At 42.1% G+C, this 16979-nt stretch overlaps 1 protein-coding gene across 2 annotated transcripts in view; it reads left to right on the top strand.

The window, feature by feature from the left end:
* The window catches only part of LOC117282848, a 68328-nt gene that overhangs the window by 41899 nt on the left and 9450 nt on the right, over nt 1-16979 (top strand). For both annotated transcript variants that reach the window (XM_033754207.1, XM_033754206.1), the window contains exon 2: nt 6623-6800. In XM_033754207.1, the coding sequence (XP_033610098.1) occupies nt 6623-6800 (178 nt within the window). The remainder of the gene's footprint in view (nt 1-6622; nt 6801-16979) is intronic.

Genomic DNA, 16979 nt, shown 5'->3' with positions numbered 1-16979 from the left:
GGTGACTTATAAGACGGGGTTTTGGACTGGATAACTGGATTTATTGCACCTTATACATTTACACAGTTCGAGACTACAGGCAAAACAGTGCTGTCGGTAATCTACTCACTTTACAATTCATCGTTCCTCACGAACTAGGATTCTCAGTCTTCACTAGTCGTGTCCTGGCAACGGATTAATCACAGTCTCACTGTAACTTCAAATCACACACGAAGCCTTCTTTGCACAGCCTAATTCCTTTCTTACCAATATTCTCAATCACCTTCGACAGCCATCTCCAGAACTCGACCAAATTCTCTCGACTACTCTTCTGTACTCCTGTCTTCCGACTGTGCCCTCCTCGGCACATATCCCACCGAAAACACAGTCTTCTATTGTCAAAAATGCGTGTTTACTGGTCCATTACCTAGCAATGAATGTCCTATTGTCGCGTTCGCTTGTGTTGCGGGAATGTGTTTACCGACCCGTTGCCTAGCAATAGGTATACACGTCACCATGTATTAGTTATTATTTCATAGTATCCCTAGTCATATCATAAAGTTATTCGAATTTTCTTAGCTGTTTTTACACACATCGTTTCTTTCTCTTGTACCCTTGTCCTGGAACAGTGAAATTTGTTTAGAACAGCTGATACGTATATTGTAATATATGCTCCGTTGCCCTTTATGCACGTGATTTATAGCAAAGGAATACAATTTTCTGCATAGTTACGTAACAGATGTAAAAATTATGTCAGTACTGAATGATACACCTCTACACATCTAAATGGGGTTCCATATGACCATCTCTATCAAGAACTATCGCAGTGAAAAAAAAACGCCTTTGTATACAAGAACAATAAAATAGAATCTCAAACTTACGTTGCCTCCGTAGTCTAGAGGCAACGTTCCCACCTCATGATTCGTAGTATGCGGGTTCAAATACCCGGCGGAGGTCGTCGAATTTTTAAGGGCGGAAAAATTCAGGGAACAAGTCCTCCGGGAGGGACTTTAAGCCGTGGGTCCCGTGTCGTAGCTTTACGGCACGTAAAAGAACCTCAGATCTCCAAAGGAGGTCACTGAGCCAAATTAACGGACGTTTCCCGCCCAACAGCAGTCTCTAATACCTCTGGTAGATGGGGGAAGCATTAAAGATACCTCTCAGCTAGTAGAGCCGGTCTCGCTGGCTGGGCGGGACTGATGATAAGCACCAGTACCGGTAGGATATAGAGACTGGTAGAAATCATAGAGGGAAGCAGAATGGACCAATACAGGTCTCAGTGCATGGGAAAACCCACCCTCTCTAATAACTAACTAACTAACTAACTAACTAACTACGTTCCCAGTTGCCATTTATTCAGTGAACATGAAAGTAAGAAGCAGAACTTGGACTATAACGCCTTTGCACGCGCCTTATATTGGTCTCATCTATGTTTCTGAAAAGATTTTTCTTTCTTTCTTTTGTCTTCTTTTCGTATTAGGCTCTCTGTCCTGTTTTCCGTCAGAATTAGTCTGGATCTGTGGATCTTACAGACAGTTGGTAGGATTGTTTGGACCAAGGATTAGCCTTACGCAGGACAACACAAACACAGCAGATATTTAATATTAGCCACTTTCTCAAGAACAACTAAATAAACAAGTAATTTATGAATATCTAAATATAACACAATAACGCCTATTTGCTAAGCAAAGTCGGTTTCTTCTTTGATCTGCTGAATACAGGCAGTGAACAAGTTATTCAAGAAGGGCGCAGACATGAAGGTAATAAAAGGGTGGTGCAGTTATCACACGCCCTTGTGATAGAGGTGTCATAAATTGATAGGTGATAGATAAATTGAAGATGAATGCGTTAATATCATAACTAAGAATTTTATAAATGGCTCATTTGGTTAAGAGTGCCGAGGATTACGAAAATACCGAATCCGCACCCGAAGGTTGAATGCCTTATTTCGTATTCGAGAGATATCTCGTTCAAATATCGGAACGGATGTCGTATAATCAGCTTTGCGCCCCGGAGACAGACACCCATCGAATAGTAGGCTGAGGTGGGCCGCTTTGATGAAGAAAAAAGTCATTTCCTGTTGAGAATTGAACCCCAATTCCTTGGTCATCCAGTCCATCTCTACATTTGTGTCTACTGAGTTATCCCTGATCGGGTGTGAATATTGTATTTGTAATCGTGTGTTCTCAAAATATTGTCGCGTATCGGGCGTATATCGCGACAAATAACTTCACGCCATATTTTGTATAGCGAATTTTATTTCACACTCGCTCATACACTCACCCAAATTACAGATTTACGGTTACTGCTATCTGCAGTATCACAATTAGTACACTCCAAATGCCAGAATACAACTGACTAGTTGCTGGCTAACTCGGCGGTAGCTCCAGGACTCACTGACTGACTCAGTACAACTGACTGTGAATAGCCTTCGCTGCTCCCTATGTAGCCTCGATCGGAAAATACGGCCACGTAATAGGCACCCTTGTTGCTAGCCACGCTGTCCGGAGTTGTTGACGGCTGCCTAGTAACCGCGATATCCCTCGGTGANGGGGGGGGGAGGGGCGTCATTCAGAGCTCAACATGTCACAATATTCTAAAATGTGTATAAATTATCGAGTTTATCACAATTTTCAGAATAATTAGAACTGTCTCCGAAAAAGTAATCTTCCTTTCTGTTTAAATGGTCGTAATCAATCTCTGAGAATTGCCAAATTTGTAGGAAAATTTTAAGTTTATCTTCATATTCTTGGTTATATGTCTCTTAATGTTACACCTTTCTCCTCCCAGAACTTACGTCTGCTCGTATTGTGGGCATTTGGCCCTTCCAGCATTTGTAGGAAAGCAGACAGATAAAATTATGATTTTAAAGTTCTATTCAGTGTACAATCTGATCGAACCCCCCTTGCTGCACCCCTGTGGCAGCGCACAGCAGTGAACAATAAACAAATTACACTTCTGTGAAGTACATCAAATTAGAGATGACATTTGAAATTTCCACATCTTCACTGTAGGGGCTGAAACTGAGAATAAAATATTTTTATACAACATATTGTTCTGTGTCCACCATAATCAACGATGCCATTCACCATTCTGAATTTTATGATCACTACTTTCGATTCTGATTTTTCATCATTACACGGTCTTCCATTTTGTTACTGTACTACTTCCGCAGTCGCCTGTTGCAAAATGGTTCTCAACATCTGCCTGTCACAACATTCCCACTCATATGAAGTTTCTGCTCCTTTTTATTCGATTTCTGAAAACAGATTGGCTTACGGTATGTTGTGTGCATGTGCTGATATCTCTTTGCCGATTGGTAATGAAAAATTTGTAAGAAATCGTGTGACGCTTGTTCTGTGTTTGGAGTCCAGTCTCTCCGTTCACGTGTTTGTAAGTCTGTTCGTCCTTCCTCTTAATTCCCTCGCTGTCATCACTATGACAGTGACTACGTGACCGACATTCGCAAAATTTCTGGATAAATGACAAGCTGTGGGAAGCCATCCCACCTTCGTACATGCTCAAGAAGCCGATCCGAGTGGCAATTTTATAGAACATCAACGTGTGGTGGACATTTCCTGTCATCTCTGATATATTTGATTTAAGCCTACTCAGCGTTTCGGAAGTTAGCCGTACTTCCAAGGTCAGGTGACTGGTTGTCATTATACTGCCATTTGTTATTTTTGTTGCTTTATTATTATTATTATTATTATTATTATTATTTGTTCTTGAGAATATTGGCTGTGGTTGATATCAGACCGGTATCTTCAGAATACAGGACACGCAGTATGGTGGTGGGCTTCCTAAACTTATGAAACAAGAAATCTGCCCGTGTAATAACATACTAGAAGATGGGGCAGGAGCTAGCTTTCGAAACCTTTTGTATATCAGATATACCTCAGACAGTGGAAAGTGTCAACACCGTTATAATGAATGGAACGTCACAATCCTTGAGAAAGTAACCTGAATGCTAGTTCTACATACATTGCAAGTGAAAACAATACTAGAACCTCATAGACATTGATGTTTTCACGGCGGTGAATATCTTTTATCACCGCTCACTTTGTTGGGCCCTTTACTTTCGGCACCACTTGTGACTACCTTTTGCCTGGCTTTCGTCACTTATTAGTTCTTTGCGTGTATCCCTTCCTTCCGGCGCTGCGGTTCACCCGCACCTCCTGTCTGGACACCTCCACTGGAGTTACTGCCCTCCTCCTTCTCGTGGATGGCGAGAAGTTACGTGTGAAGGGAGGAGAATTGTGGTTGTTGGTGCTGGCAGGCTAGAGTTCGTTTCCTGTACGACCATTAGGTGTCTCGCAGGTAGGGAAAGACGGGAGTATCTGGGTTCTCCTCTGTAATGGGTAGAGAAGAGTTCTTATGCCGGGGTCTTATACGGCCCTGGCTCAGGCAGGGCAGGAAGAACCTTACGCTACAATCACATACACCACTTCAGATTTTTGCACTTAGTACGAGTAATTATTTAATTCACTCCAGCTCACTGAGTACAACGGAATCTATTAATAACACTTATTTGGATTTTAACTTATAATACTTTTACTGAAGGGATGTAGTTGTAATTTGTGTCTGACTTGGCCGAAAGTTGAATGAAGACTCCCCGAGGTGGAATGCACTCTCTCTGAATCCTGAGGTCCACGAACCACAGACTCCAAGAGAAATCCACTCCTCCAACCTGTGCCATTGGTTAAGTTTTCAAACTAGGAGTTTCCCTAAATTTGTGAATTTCCAATCATGTTGCTTTGGTATGTCATTCTGGCAGTTGCTGACCTGACCCTAAGGTTGACAGCAACTTGATGCATTACGATCAGGAGATGAGGTTCCGGCCCTCCCACTTCTAAGTTATAGCTGTTCCAAGCTGTCAGCTCTCAAATTCGCAAAGACTTTCCGACGTTGCTGAAACTGCCAGAATTCCAGGAAATGTACCAGATGTTACTTCCTGTCCACATAGCAAAACTTGAACTATATCGCTTCTGCGTGTAATAGTTGGCTATCTGCCGGATATCTCTGTTTATAATTTTGTGATATTAACTTGATATAGATTTAATTAATACAAAATAGCCCACCAAATTAGGATGAACGGCTACAATTTACACCGTAGTCTTCAGGGATGTATTACCACTGTGTCTTAAGAACCTTTCTTCTTATTGCCACTTTCGCAGAAACATTTTCTACCATGAAAATGGAAACAGTAGGTTCCTTCGTCTACCAGAATACGCAATGTAACGCCCAAGAAAACCTTAGCCTAAATCATTATGCACTGATATATTGGGTTTCTGGACTTTATCCATCGTCCTAGTTTTTAAGATAACGATGGATAAAGTCCAGAAACCCAATATATCAGTGTGTTATACACCATCGTCAGAATCCTATAGTAACTACTAAATCATTATAGTCATTCAACATTCGCCCGTGGTCTTTTATGTAACAAGAGCGACTTTTCTGTGTCTGCGTTTCCGCCCTTCTCTGCACAACACTTCTAGTGACAGTGTGAAGCTGAGTAGTCTTCATGGGTTCTCTCAGTGTCACTGCGTAAAAGGCCTTGGAGGCCCGTAGGGTTGTGAGACGTCGAGGCTTCCACATTTTATAGAAAATCAGCTCACAGATGGCGGTGAGGTTGTCAGCCTTACGCTCCGGTCGCCGTCTACCCCCAGGAAGATTCCTGGTACTCATTTCTGTTAAAGGCTGAGTCGATCCAAGGGTCATAGTGAAGCTGGAAGGATGAAGATAGCTCATACATGTAAAATAGATAGGATAACTTTGTGGGCTGACCAGATATCTCCCCCTTTTGTTCATTGTGATGTATGTGGCACGTTTATTCTGGCTTGAAATAGCCTTAATTATCGTTATTCTTACATATTTCGTGATTGTTTTAAAATTTCCTGTGCATTTTAAAGTGGCCTATTTGAGTTTTAGGTTGTTGGTGTCTGGTTTTGTATTCTGTTATGAGGGATGTATGTTAGGTGAATATGATCACTTGGATATTGTTATATTAGTCATTGTGTAAAATGTTTCTTTAACAACTCTTTAATGAACCGTTACAACACAGCAAATAGTAAAAAATCAAAGTCAGCGTTCAGTTGTGGCTTTGCTACACTATAATACCACTATATTTGAGTTTCGTAGTATGTTATAATTCATTAAATTCTATTGAGGTTTAATAAATTCTGCTGATGTTTATTCTGTGTTTGTTTCTGTTGGGTCGTATGTGATGAGGATGTCATCCACATGTCGAAAATATTGTACGATATTATGTTTTATTCATAGTTGGAATATATAATATATATACAGGGTGTCCCAGGAGGAATGGACCAAACTTCGGGAGGGTGTTCCTTATGTTAAAGTATAAAGGAACACACACAGCGACATCGGTCGTACAGAAATATGTCATACGATTTTTTTTTTTTTTGCCGCACGACCTCCTTTTCACACTAGAGCGACTAAATACATTTCTTTGCTCTCCGACTGTCATAGGTAGATGTCGCATATCGTCACGTATGAAAGCTAAGACTACACTTTATATTCTATTACTTGATGCGACATGAATCGTACGGACGTCGTACGACCGATGTAGCTGTGTGTGTTCCAGCCCTAAAGAAGGATAAAGCAGTGCGACACTTCGTTACAGGCTCGGCCGCATGCTACTTCCCGATAGAGCTGCAGGGTGAATATGCTATGCAGTCCACATCTGCGACGCCTGGAGGACAAGTGCAGTACTCAGAGGTGAACATTACTGCTGAAGCCATCCTCCCCATTTGGGGGCATTGCCACCGACGCCTGGGTAACAGCGTCATCCTCACAGACAGGTGAGCCTTATCCACGCATCTGGGGACGGACACATAAGGAACTACAATGTGATTCTAAATTGTTGTTGGGGTTTCCATGGCCTATAATTTTCAGACTGGAAACAACACCGCTGGTTGCCCATGCTGAATTGTTTAGCAGTCCGTAGCATTGATTCTGTATGTAATAAACTATTTGAATTACGCTTTCATACAGAGTGTCCCAGGAGAATGTGCCAGACTTCGGGAGAGTGTTCCTTATGTTAAAGTATGCCGATATAACCCAAAACATCTATGTCCAAAGTTGAACGGTTACGGAGATAATGGCCCGAGAAAAGTGTGGTCTTCTGGCGGTTCCATGCACTGTACCTGCCAGCTGAGAAGTCTTATCTATGGTTGTCCTTGAGTGTGGTGATTACGAGTCACACTAGCCGCATACACTCGCATACCAGAATGCTCAGTCAGCCATGTTACGTCAGTGCTTGCCATTCATGTGTCATGTATAGTGCTTGGAACCCTAACGACAACTATGACATGGCGTGCGAGTTTTTTTGTAATTCAGTTTAATAGGTTCATGTCACTCACAAGTTAGTTTGATGTTACGTACATTATTAACATTACAGAAACCACACATTCCTGCCAGTTTTAATATGTATTTGGTAATCAACAAGTGTGTAACACCTGTCAACGTTTCACACTTCTCTGGCCATTATCTCCGTAACCGTTCAACTTTGGACACAGGTGTTTTGGGTTATATTGGCATACTTTAACATAAGGATCAGCCTCCCGAAGTCTGGCACATTCCTCCTGGGACACTCTGTATATCGAGAACATTTTTTTTTATTATTATTATTTCCGGTTTGAAAAGTATAGGCGACGGAAACCCCGACAATAATTTAGAATCACTCTATACGTCGTTACGCTAGTCAGTAAGGGAGAGGTAACATGAAAGGACAGATGACTTTTAAAACAAATTGTGATAGTCTGGTTTCAGAGTTCGACATAAAAGTTTTCCATCCCAGCACAATTTCGTGTGTTGACTTTTGTGCTAAAACAGCGCTTCTTTTTCACATGTTTCCCTTATGTTCTTGCAATTTCTATCAACTGCAAAGTGATAAAAATATTATGACCTGTAGATCCATTCTAGGCAACGTCCGAAATACGCGCATGCAACAATAGGAAAGGTATTGCAAGAAGTATTTTCTATGCGGTCCGCACCATGCCCATTTTTAGGCAATGGGTCGCTAAACACATTCCCGCAGAAGTGTACCGTGGAATATGTTTAGCGATCCAGATTGAGCTCGACACAAAGATTGACTGACTGACTTACTGACCGACCGACCGACCGTCAGTCGCAATGTGACTTTGACACCAAGATTGACTGACTGACTGACTGACTGACTGACTGACCGACCGACCGTCAGTCGCAATGTGACTTTGACTTTGACTGGGGGGATATAAAAACAGGGACCCGGTCCTTCAGGTTGGGGGAGTCTGGAATCTGAGACAGTAACGTTCATGATGTGTATTTGTACCAACCGTCTTACAGTGCACACAATTTCACTTTTCTCTTCACTACATGTTTCGGCACTAATGTGCCATCTTCAGGTGTGATTTTATTTACGTCAAACCATTACACTGTATGCCATCATGTCTCCTTTATAAAATGATTAAAATGTATATATGTCATGTATAATAATAAAGCTTATATATTAAAAACTCTTCAAGATTTATCATCTATACGTCGCACTTCAAATTCGCGAGTTACGTCAATCCTCTCCTATGGGAGTACTCTTCCTATATTTTTGTGTATATTGTGTCCTGTGTTGTGTCCTTCCCTTGTGACTGCGTGCGTTGTGTTGCTGGATATGTGTGTGTGAAATTGTGTGCACTGGAAGACGGTTGGTACAAATACACATCATGAACGTGAATCAGTGCAGCAGGACGCTAAAATATAACATGAGACAGTAACATTTGTTCATAATTCTCGCTGTACTTGAACCTGAGAATGACTGCGCTGGTAAGGACCAGGAGCAGTTGTAATCGACAGACCCATCCTCTAGTCAGAGAGGATGTTACATAAGGACAATGACAGCAAGTGTTCAGATGGGGGAAGAATAACTGGTCGTGGGTCTCAAGGGGCTTGTCGCTAAGAAGAACTGATTGCAGGTAAACTGTCAGTCGTAAAGTAACTCTAACTCTCTGCTATATGTGAGTAATGACTTGGCTTGTCTCGCCTGGTAATTAGCGGCAGGCACCTACCTCTTAAAATTGCAGCGCCTGCGAAACAAGGTTCTGCGCACCATTGGGAGTCTTCCAAGGTGCACACCGCTCCGCGATTCGCACACAGCTTTCCACCCTCCGTATGTATACAGTTATACGTGTGTAACAAATTGCGCAGACGACAAACAGAAGTCATACAAATCATGAAAATGAACATGTTCGCTGCATAGGACAAGGTGAAGCCAGACATAGAAAATATTAAAGTCTTAAACTTGGCGATGATCGAGCTTACGACATTTCAAGTGACTAAGCTGCCGTTGTAGCATTAGATACGTAAGATATGCATTATCTGATCTCTAAAGCCTATACTGGCGGAGGACTTGTGTGTAGTGCAAAAGGAAGCCTTTTCAATAACATGCTGTGTGTGTGCGAAAGGCCAAGCATATTCATAAGAGAAACCCATCTTCTCGTGAGAGAGTTTGTTACGTAAGGTCTAATACCGCAAGAGTTCAGTTTAAAAAAATCTCTGGTCGTTGGCCTCAAGGGGCTGATGCTAAGACGAACCGATTGGCGGTAAACCGCCAGTCGTAAAGTAAATTTGACTTTGATATATACCGTATTTACGCATGTATAGGCCGCGTGCGTGTATAGGCCGCAGCACAATTTTCAGACAGAAATTATAGAAAAATAATTTTCTTGGAATATTATTTCAGGAGTAGAACACCCTGTATTACTAATTATGAATATTTTTTTAAAATGAAGGGTGATTTCGAATATTTCGAATATAAGCCGCACCCCAGTTTTCCTCTTGAATTTTTTGCAAAAAATGTGCGGCCTATACATGCGTAAATACGGTATATATGCGAAATCTACACTTGACGAAAGGCCAAGCGTATTCATAAGAGACAAACCCATCTATTACCACAATGATTCAATTGGAAAAAATGTCTGGCAGTGAGTCTCAAGGGGCTTCACCTCAGGAACAACTGATTTAGAGTAAACCGCCAGTCGTAAAGTAACTTTGACTTGACTTTGACTTTGAGTAGTCAGTCGTAGAACAAGAACGGTGCGAGTCATCGGCAGACAAGGAAGAAGAGTTCCACTGAAGATTGATTGTGAGTTATTGCAATTGATTGTGATTAAGAGAGATTGTAAAAGCACAGCTGTCACTAAATCCAGTCATCCAATCCAAAAGCCGTTATTATTAGTCACGGAGCCATAAACTGGCGACAGTATGTTTGAATATTTGAATTGTATGTAGTTTCACTTACCTTGGATCAGAAGTAAAAATGACATCAGTGATGAAATAAAAAAGCGTGCACTTGCTACAAATAAATGTCTCCATGGCCTTAGGAAACACCTTAAATCCCAACTAATACCCAGGAAAACCAAAACTGTGATGTATAAAGTACTTATAAGATCAGTGCTATCTTATGCCTCTGAGACCTGGCCACTGTCAGGATCGGATGAAAGACTGTTAAGTATATTTGAAAGGAGGATCCTGAGATATAGCTTTGGACCAGTGGAAGGAAATGGAATATGGAGGAAGAGGTATAACCATGAGCTATACAAACTATTTAATGAACCAGAATATTATTGGATTTATAAAGGTGAAAAGGCTTGAATGGGCTGGACACTTAATACGTGCCAGCGAGAATAGAACCATCAAGAAAATGCTTAATACAAAACCAGAAGGAAATAGGAGAGTGGGAAGACCAAAGTTAAGATGGGAAGAATGTGTGTGGCAGGACATAAGAATTTTGGGTGTAAAGAACTGTAGGAATGTAGCATCGAATGGGGAAGAATGGCGAGCAATCCTGAGGAAGGCCAGGGCTCACAAAGGGCTGTCGTGCCAGTAATGATGATGATGTATGTTTGAATTATGTATATAAATTTATTTTCATTGTCATAATAATTCTATTTTAAAATGAAAAATAAGCACAATGCACGTTGGTATGTTTTGCCTGCAAAAAAAAAAAAGAATATAAAAACTGCTGTGCCCGTTCCAGCATTTTTACTGTTACTTTTGTGATCAGCTTACTCTATATTTCAAACGTCTTACAGAAATAAGTGACAATTTGTTGTCCTGTATTATCGTACTAAGCCATTGTTCGCGCCAGATAACTCCACCTCTGGCAGACACAACTTTCAGATGTACTTGGCGCAATTCTGCACCCAGGGCACAGGAGCGCGCATCAGGAGGAAGATACTTTATGAATTTGGTGAAGTGAAAAGAAAACTGAGAGAGTAAAAAAAAGGACATTAGAGACATATGTTTAATTTAAATTAAAAAGTAGATTAATATGAGTTACGCGGTAGCGTAGTTGGTTGAGGCACTATACTGCAAGCGAGAAGGACGCGGGTTCGATTGCCGATGAGCTCATTGGATTTCTCAGTTGACCTAAACCTTCCAGTCGCACTGTGGACCTGGGGTCGACTCAGCCTCTAACAGAAATTAGTACCAGAAATCTTCCCGGGTCGTAAAGGGTGGCCGGTTCGTAAGGCTGACAACCTCACCTCCATCTGTGAGCCAATTGTTTAGAAAATGTGGGAACCTCAACGCCCCACAACCGTGTGGGCCTCCGCGGTCTGTTACAGGGATAGCTTTAATAGATGATTATTGAATTAATAGGTTAAACCAGATTTCATGGTTCAGAACTCTGTGTGATTCACCGTGAACCATTTTAATGCACTCTTCGGAGGAACCTTCATCCACTTATTCTTAATTCGATTTTATTACTTGTACTGAAATCTCTAAATTCGCTGCCATATGTGATGACAGGTCGCAGAAGCGTTTGTATTTGGCCTTAATGCTATGATGATGCGTTTGAAGTTGATGGCAGCCCTTGTAATATGTCACTCTCTGAAGACTTGACTTCTGTGATGTTTTTATGGGAACTAATGTGTCCAGGTATTTGTACTCTGTATATATCTTGAAGTTTTTATTATATTTGAGAAAGTTACCTCTTTTCCACAGCTTCCAGACCGTCTCTGGGGCCCACCCAGCCTCCTATCCAGTGGGTACCGGGGCTCTTCCTCCTGGATTAAAGCGGCCGTTGCTGGAAGCAGATCTCTCACCTCCTCCTAATGCCAAGGCCAAGAATGGTGGAGCTATACTTCCACTTACATATACGTCTTCATGGCGTAGTGCTTTATTGCTTAATTAATTTAGGCATACGGACAACTTTACCCTACTTCTTACCACGTACAGTACAAAGAATTTGAGAGCGTAAAAGGTAAAGTCCCCGCGCTTAACTAATTAAGCATTACGCCATAAAAACGTATGGGAGAGTGGATGTGTGGATCCACATTTTCTTTACCTCGGCACTAGCTGGAGGCGAGTGTTCAGCATCACGCTCCGGCCGCTTTACTGCCGGGGAAAGAGCCCCACGTACCCGTTGGATAGGAGGTTGAGTGGGCCCCAGGGCCGGTCTGGACGACATGGAGAGTGGGAGAACATAGAATACGTACAAGTAAATATATCCTACAGCGCAGAAGATTAGGAAGAAGAAATATTGGCAGATCTCGGAAGAGATGGTCAGTTCAGTTATGAGACGCAGTAGGCCAATATGCTTACTGCTTGAAGGAAAAGAAGAATAAGAGGAAGACATATTTATTATTATAAAATATCGGAACAGTGTTCAGGGCGAGAATTTGTTATCGCAGCAGTAAATCTTCGAATTCCACGACAGAAATTACTTGTGTTCGCTTTTAAGGTTTTCGCATTGGTCACTATGAACACTTCTCTGTTGTGGGATGTAACACCATGTTAGTTCCGAATAAGTTCACCGACGTTTCGGAAGAACTTGCTAACCATCTTCAGGGAAGCAGAGCAATAGAATGTATTGACAGTATGCTGTTTTCCATATGCCCAAGTCGCCCGCTGCGCTGGCAGTGTTCAGGGGAGTGTCAGTCCAGTGCGTGCTGGATCCTCTGGAATGACCTCTGTTAATGGCCGCCTGAATGCTGTCATAGGAGTCTGTGAGTGATTCAACCTGACTATTGTGTGCTGCGTGCGGTGTAATATAAGTTCAAACACTTCAGCTTACAAAGACGTGTACCTACCAGTAGAGCACTTGCCTCTGTGTGTTTGTTTGTCATGGATGGGATTATCCTGGCCTAATTGGGTTATTTCTAAAATGACTCACAATTTGAAGTGTAGCCTACTGATAAGGCGCCGTAAAGTCTCCAAACCACTTCGTTCCCTTGAGATTTCAGTTGGTGTCTTTTTTATTGCTAGTGGGGTGGGACTAAGTCCCTTGTACTGCGGCCACTTCTGGCCTTTTGTACTAGCCCCAGATGATAGATGAGGGTGATTGTGGAGCAATTGGTGGAATGAAGATTGGCAGGGGAAACCGAAGTACTCGGAGAAAACCTGCCCCAGCGCCCCTTTGTCCACCACAAATCCCACTTGACCAGACCCGGGATCGAACCCTGGCCGCCGCGATGGGAAGCCAGCGACTAACCGCTTGAGTTATGGCGCGGCCTTCAGTTGGTGTTACTCTTGGTAAAAGTTAAAAGGTAAAGCTATCCCTGTAACAGGCAGTGAAGGCCCATAGGGTTGTGAGAAGTCGAGAAGTTGTGAGAAGTGGCATGTGATTACTGATTTCTGTGATTCATTTGCACACGAATAAGTGGCTTGTGGTTGGTGTTCATCATGTATACGAATACATATTGCCTATTTTTCAGCCCGTTGTTTTTAGCCTATTATTTTATTCCTTTTTCCATTGCTTGCACAATATGGATTGAGGCCAAGTAACGATGATATAACAGCTCTATGACAGCTAAATTCTGTGCCAAATTCATGTACGTTTGCTGCAATTATTTGTAGCCTTGATTTCATTTGATATTTGAAAATTTGTATCTAATAATTGTACAGTTACAGTTCATAAAGAATAACAACAGAAAATATAATCAAATGTGTTTCATTTAACATGTCCAAATTATACGACACATTGTTTCATGTTACACGCATCTGATCCAAATTACTAGATTCAAATGTTCTTTCTGCAACACTTTTTAAAAATATGATTTCATAAATTAATAAAATTACTTGTGTCAAAATAACCTATACTGCACACCATTTGTCAGGCAGAATAATACTTCTACTTATTATACTTTTGGGGTGAGGGAAGGATATATGCATTCAGTGTTAAATGGTCCAAATTACACGGACTTCCCATTTGGGTGGCAAACTGGAAAACAAAGCGCGTTATCGCACGAACTGCTTCTCCGCTCTCCCAAAGCCGACGGTCTGCAGGCACCCGAAAAGCCGACCGCCTTCTTTATTCTCCTTCTGTGCTGATGCGAATGGCATTACGTTACATTTGTGTGTAGTGCACCCAACTTTGCATTGTTGGCTTCTCTCACGTGTTTACGAGTGGGAATTTCAGTTTTACAACATAAGAGTGCAACCCTCTTACTTTTTGGGCGTGGGAAATACAAGACAGAAAGAGATAATAATGAGAACAGGGATGTTTTACTGACTTCAAGGCAATTTGCAAAGAATATGAACAGAGCACGCGTTTCCCGCGTCTAAATAACTTACTTCATGAAGCAAAGAATCTCTTGAGAAGCTGATAGTCATTCAGTCAGGCAAATTTCCCTCGTTTTATTTTATTTATTTGCGTGTTCATTGAATCAGTGACGCTGGTGATATCTCAAAATATGTAGCGTAGAATGATAGAATGACTAATGAACAATGAATTGTAAAGGATGCGGAAGGAAACAGTGGTAGTGACCTAATTTGACATACGTATTATCCCGGCATTTTCCGTGAGGAACTGAAGAAAACAACGAAGAACTTCTAGGTTGTAAGTTTTGAGGTTTTCACGGCGATGACTATGAAGAAAGTCGTCTTCTGGGTTTAGGCGCCGTGTATTCTTCGTTTTGGCCGACGTTTCGGAGGAATGTATCGCCTCCATCTTCAGAGCAGTTGAATGGCTTGGAATTCAGAGAGCAGTAGCTACTGCTCTCTGCAACGGCCAAAACGAAGAATACACGGCGCCTAAACCCAGAAGACGACTTTCTTCAACTTCTAGGTTATTCGATGTCCCGGCATATCCCTAATTTATATCAGGCGTTTTCTCTTGAGGCAACTGACGTAGTGCCCGCAATCTGAGATCCGATATTTCGATCACTCCGATCCAATTACTGCTGATGCATACAATACGATCCGAACCGCCAACTTCTGACACCAAAATGTCACATGTAAGGGGTTACGCGTGACGAAAATAGCGAGTTCTAGACCGGATGATTTGATTTATTGGCACTTCGGTTACCAGTTCCCTTAATCGCACTTAAATGCAGCGCTATCGCTGATTTACACGCTTTCCAGTTAACCATTGCACATGCACTAGGATTCTCTGTCTTCGTTAGTCGTCTCCTAGCAACGGATCTCAACACAGAAACCAGCACTTCAAATCACTATGAAGTCTTCTTGCCATTTCTTGTTCAATCACCTTGGAACCTCGAAACTCAAGTAAAAGCTCCTCTCAGCTGCAAGCGGACTCGCGTTATATAGCCACGGCACGGATAACGCAGGAAACAACTTCTTCTGCAAACCACACAGAAAACACAAGTCACATGGTAGCTAAGCACTGTTGGGGTGTGACTTCATTGCGCATGCGCAAGCTACACGGACATAAACACTACTGCTGTATTTATGTGTGACGTTGCCGCCTACGCGGGAGTGTGTTTACAGAGCCGTTATTTGGAAACGGGTTGCATAACTCCGTTGTTCTATTGTTGCCTGCGTATATTACTTAACAACGGCTGTTTATATGGTTCAGCCGTTCTTTCATGGCGCAAATACTCCACAATATTATCCTTCCGTACCTGTCTATCTATCTTATCCGGTCTCGTGCCTTCTTCGACTATAACTTTATATGGATTTCCATCCGGCCCCAGCCGGCCTGTATAAAACTAAAACTCGTCTCACAATTCAAATCCATTCGACAATTGGACATCTAATTATCACACCCAGAAGAATGATAGTCCTGAGGGACCGAAAGAAAGACATGTCCAGGAGCTGGGCTTTGTAACTACTGCGAAGTGGGAAGGACAACGTGTAAGTACGAGATTTCCTCCAGAAATTGACTGCAGAGACAGAAGTGTACGGCGCAAGGTTCTTCCGCCCAACCCCACACATTATCTTGAAAATGTGGTGGTTAGTGCAGGAAGAGCTGGAACATTACGAAACTTCACCAGACACAGTAGCGACAGACGATGGCGAAGCTCAATCAGGAAGTTCTGGCTTTATCCCACACAGAGGAAAGGCGAATATTGGAGAACTAAAATTTTCTGAAGTACGCATACAGCAGGCAATCGTCATGGTTTCTACACGTTCTTCACTTACGGTACTGTTGACTGATATCTTTTCGTTAGAGCTTATCTCCTTCGGAGCGTCTTTATGGGTGACTTATAAGACGAAGTTTGGATTGCTAATTTGGGTTTATTGATCACTCCTTGTACAGTCACTCGTAATCAAAATAAATCTTCAGCCGAACCCTCCTTCCTTGACTATCAAAATCTCATTCAAATCTCATCTACGACTGGACCAAGGAGGGAAGAAATAACAGGAGGGTGGAGAAAATGGCGTCTCTTAACAAAATGTTATTAACATAGACTGAGAAGGTTGAATTGGGTAGGAATAGTGCCGCAAATGCGAGATGTGAGAAATGCAGCCAGAATATTGTCAGTGTGTGAGGGTGACTTATAAGGCGGGCTTTATATTGGACTATTGAATTTATTGCACCTTATACATTCACAACTCGGGACTACAGGCAACATAGCGCTATCGCTATTCTACACACTTTACAGTTCACCTTTACATGCGCACTAAGCAACCTCCGTAGTCTAGAGGTAACGTTCCCACCTCATGACTCGTAGTACGCGGGTTCAAATACCCGGCGGAGGTCGTCGAATTTTTAAGGGCGGAAAAATTCAGGGAACAAGTCCTCCGGGAGGGACTTTAAGCTG

Source organism: Cryptotermes secundus, unplaced genomic scaffold (assembly GCF_002891405.2).
Source record: "Cryptotermes secundus unplaced genomic scaffold, Csec_1.0 scaffold1116, whole genome shotgun sequence".
Taxonomy (NCBI): domain Eukaryota; kingdom Metazoa; phylum Arthropoda; class Insecta; order Blattodea; family Kalotermitidae; genus Cryptotermes; species Cryptotermes secundus.
This window is presented reverse-complemented; position numbering and strand designations above follow the sequence as displayed.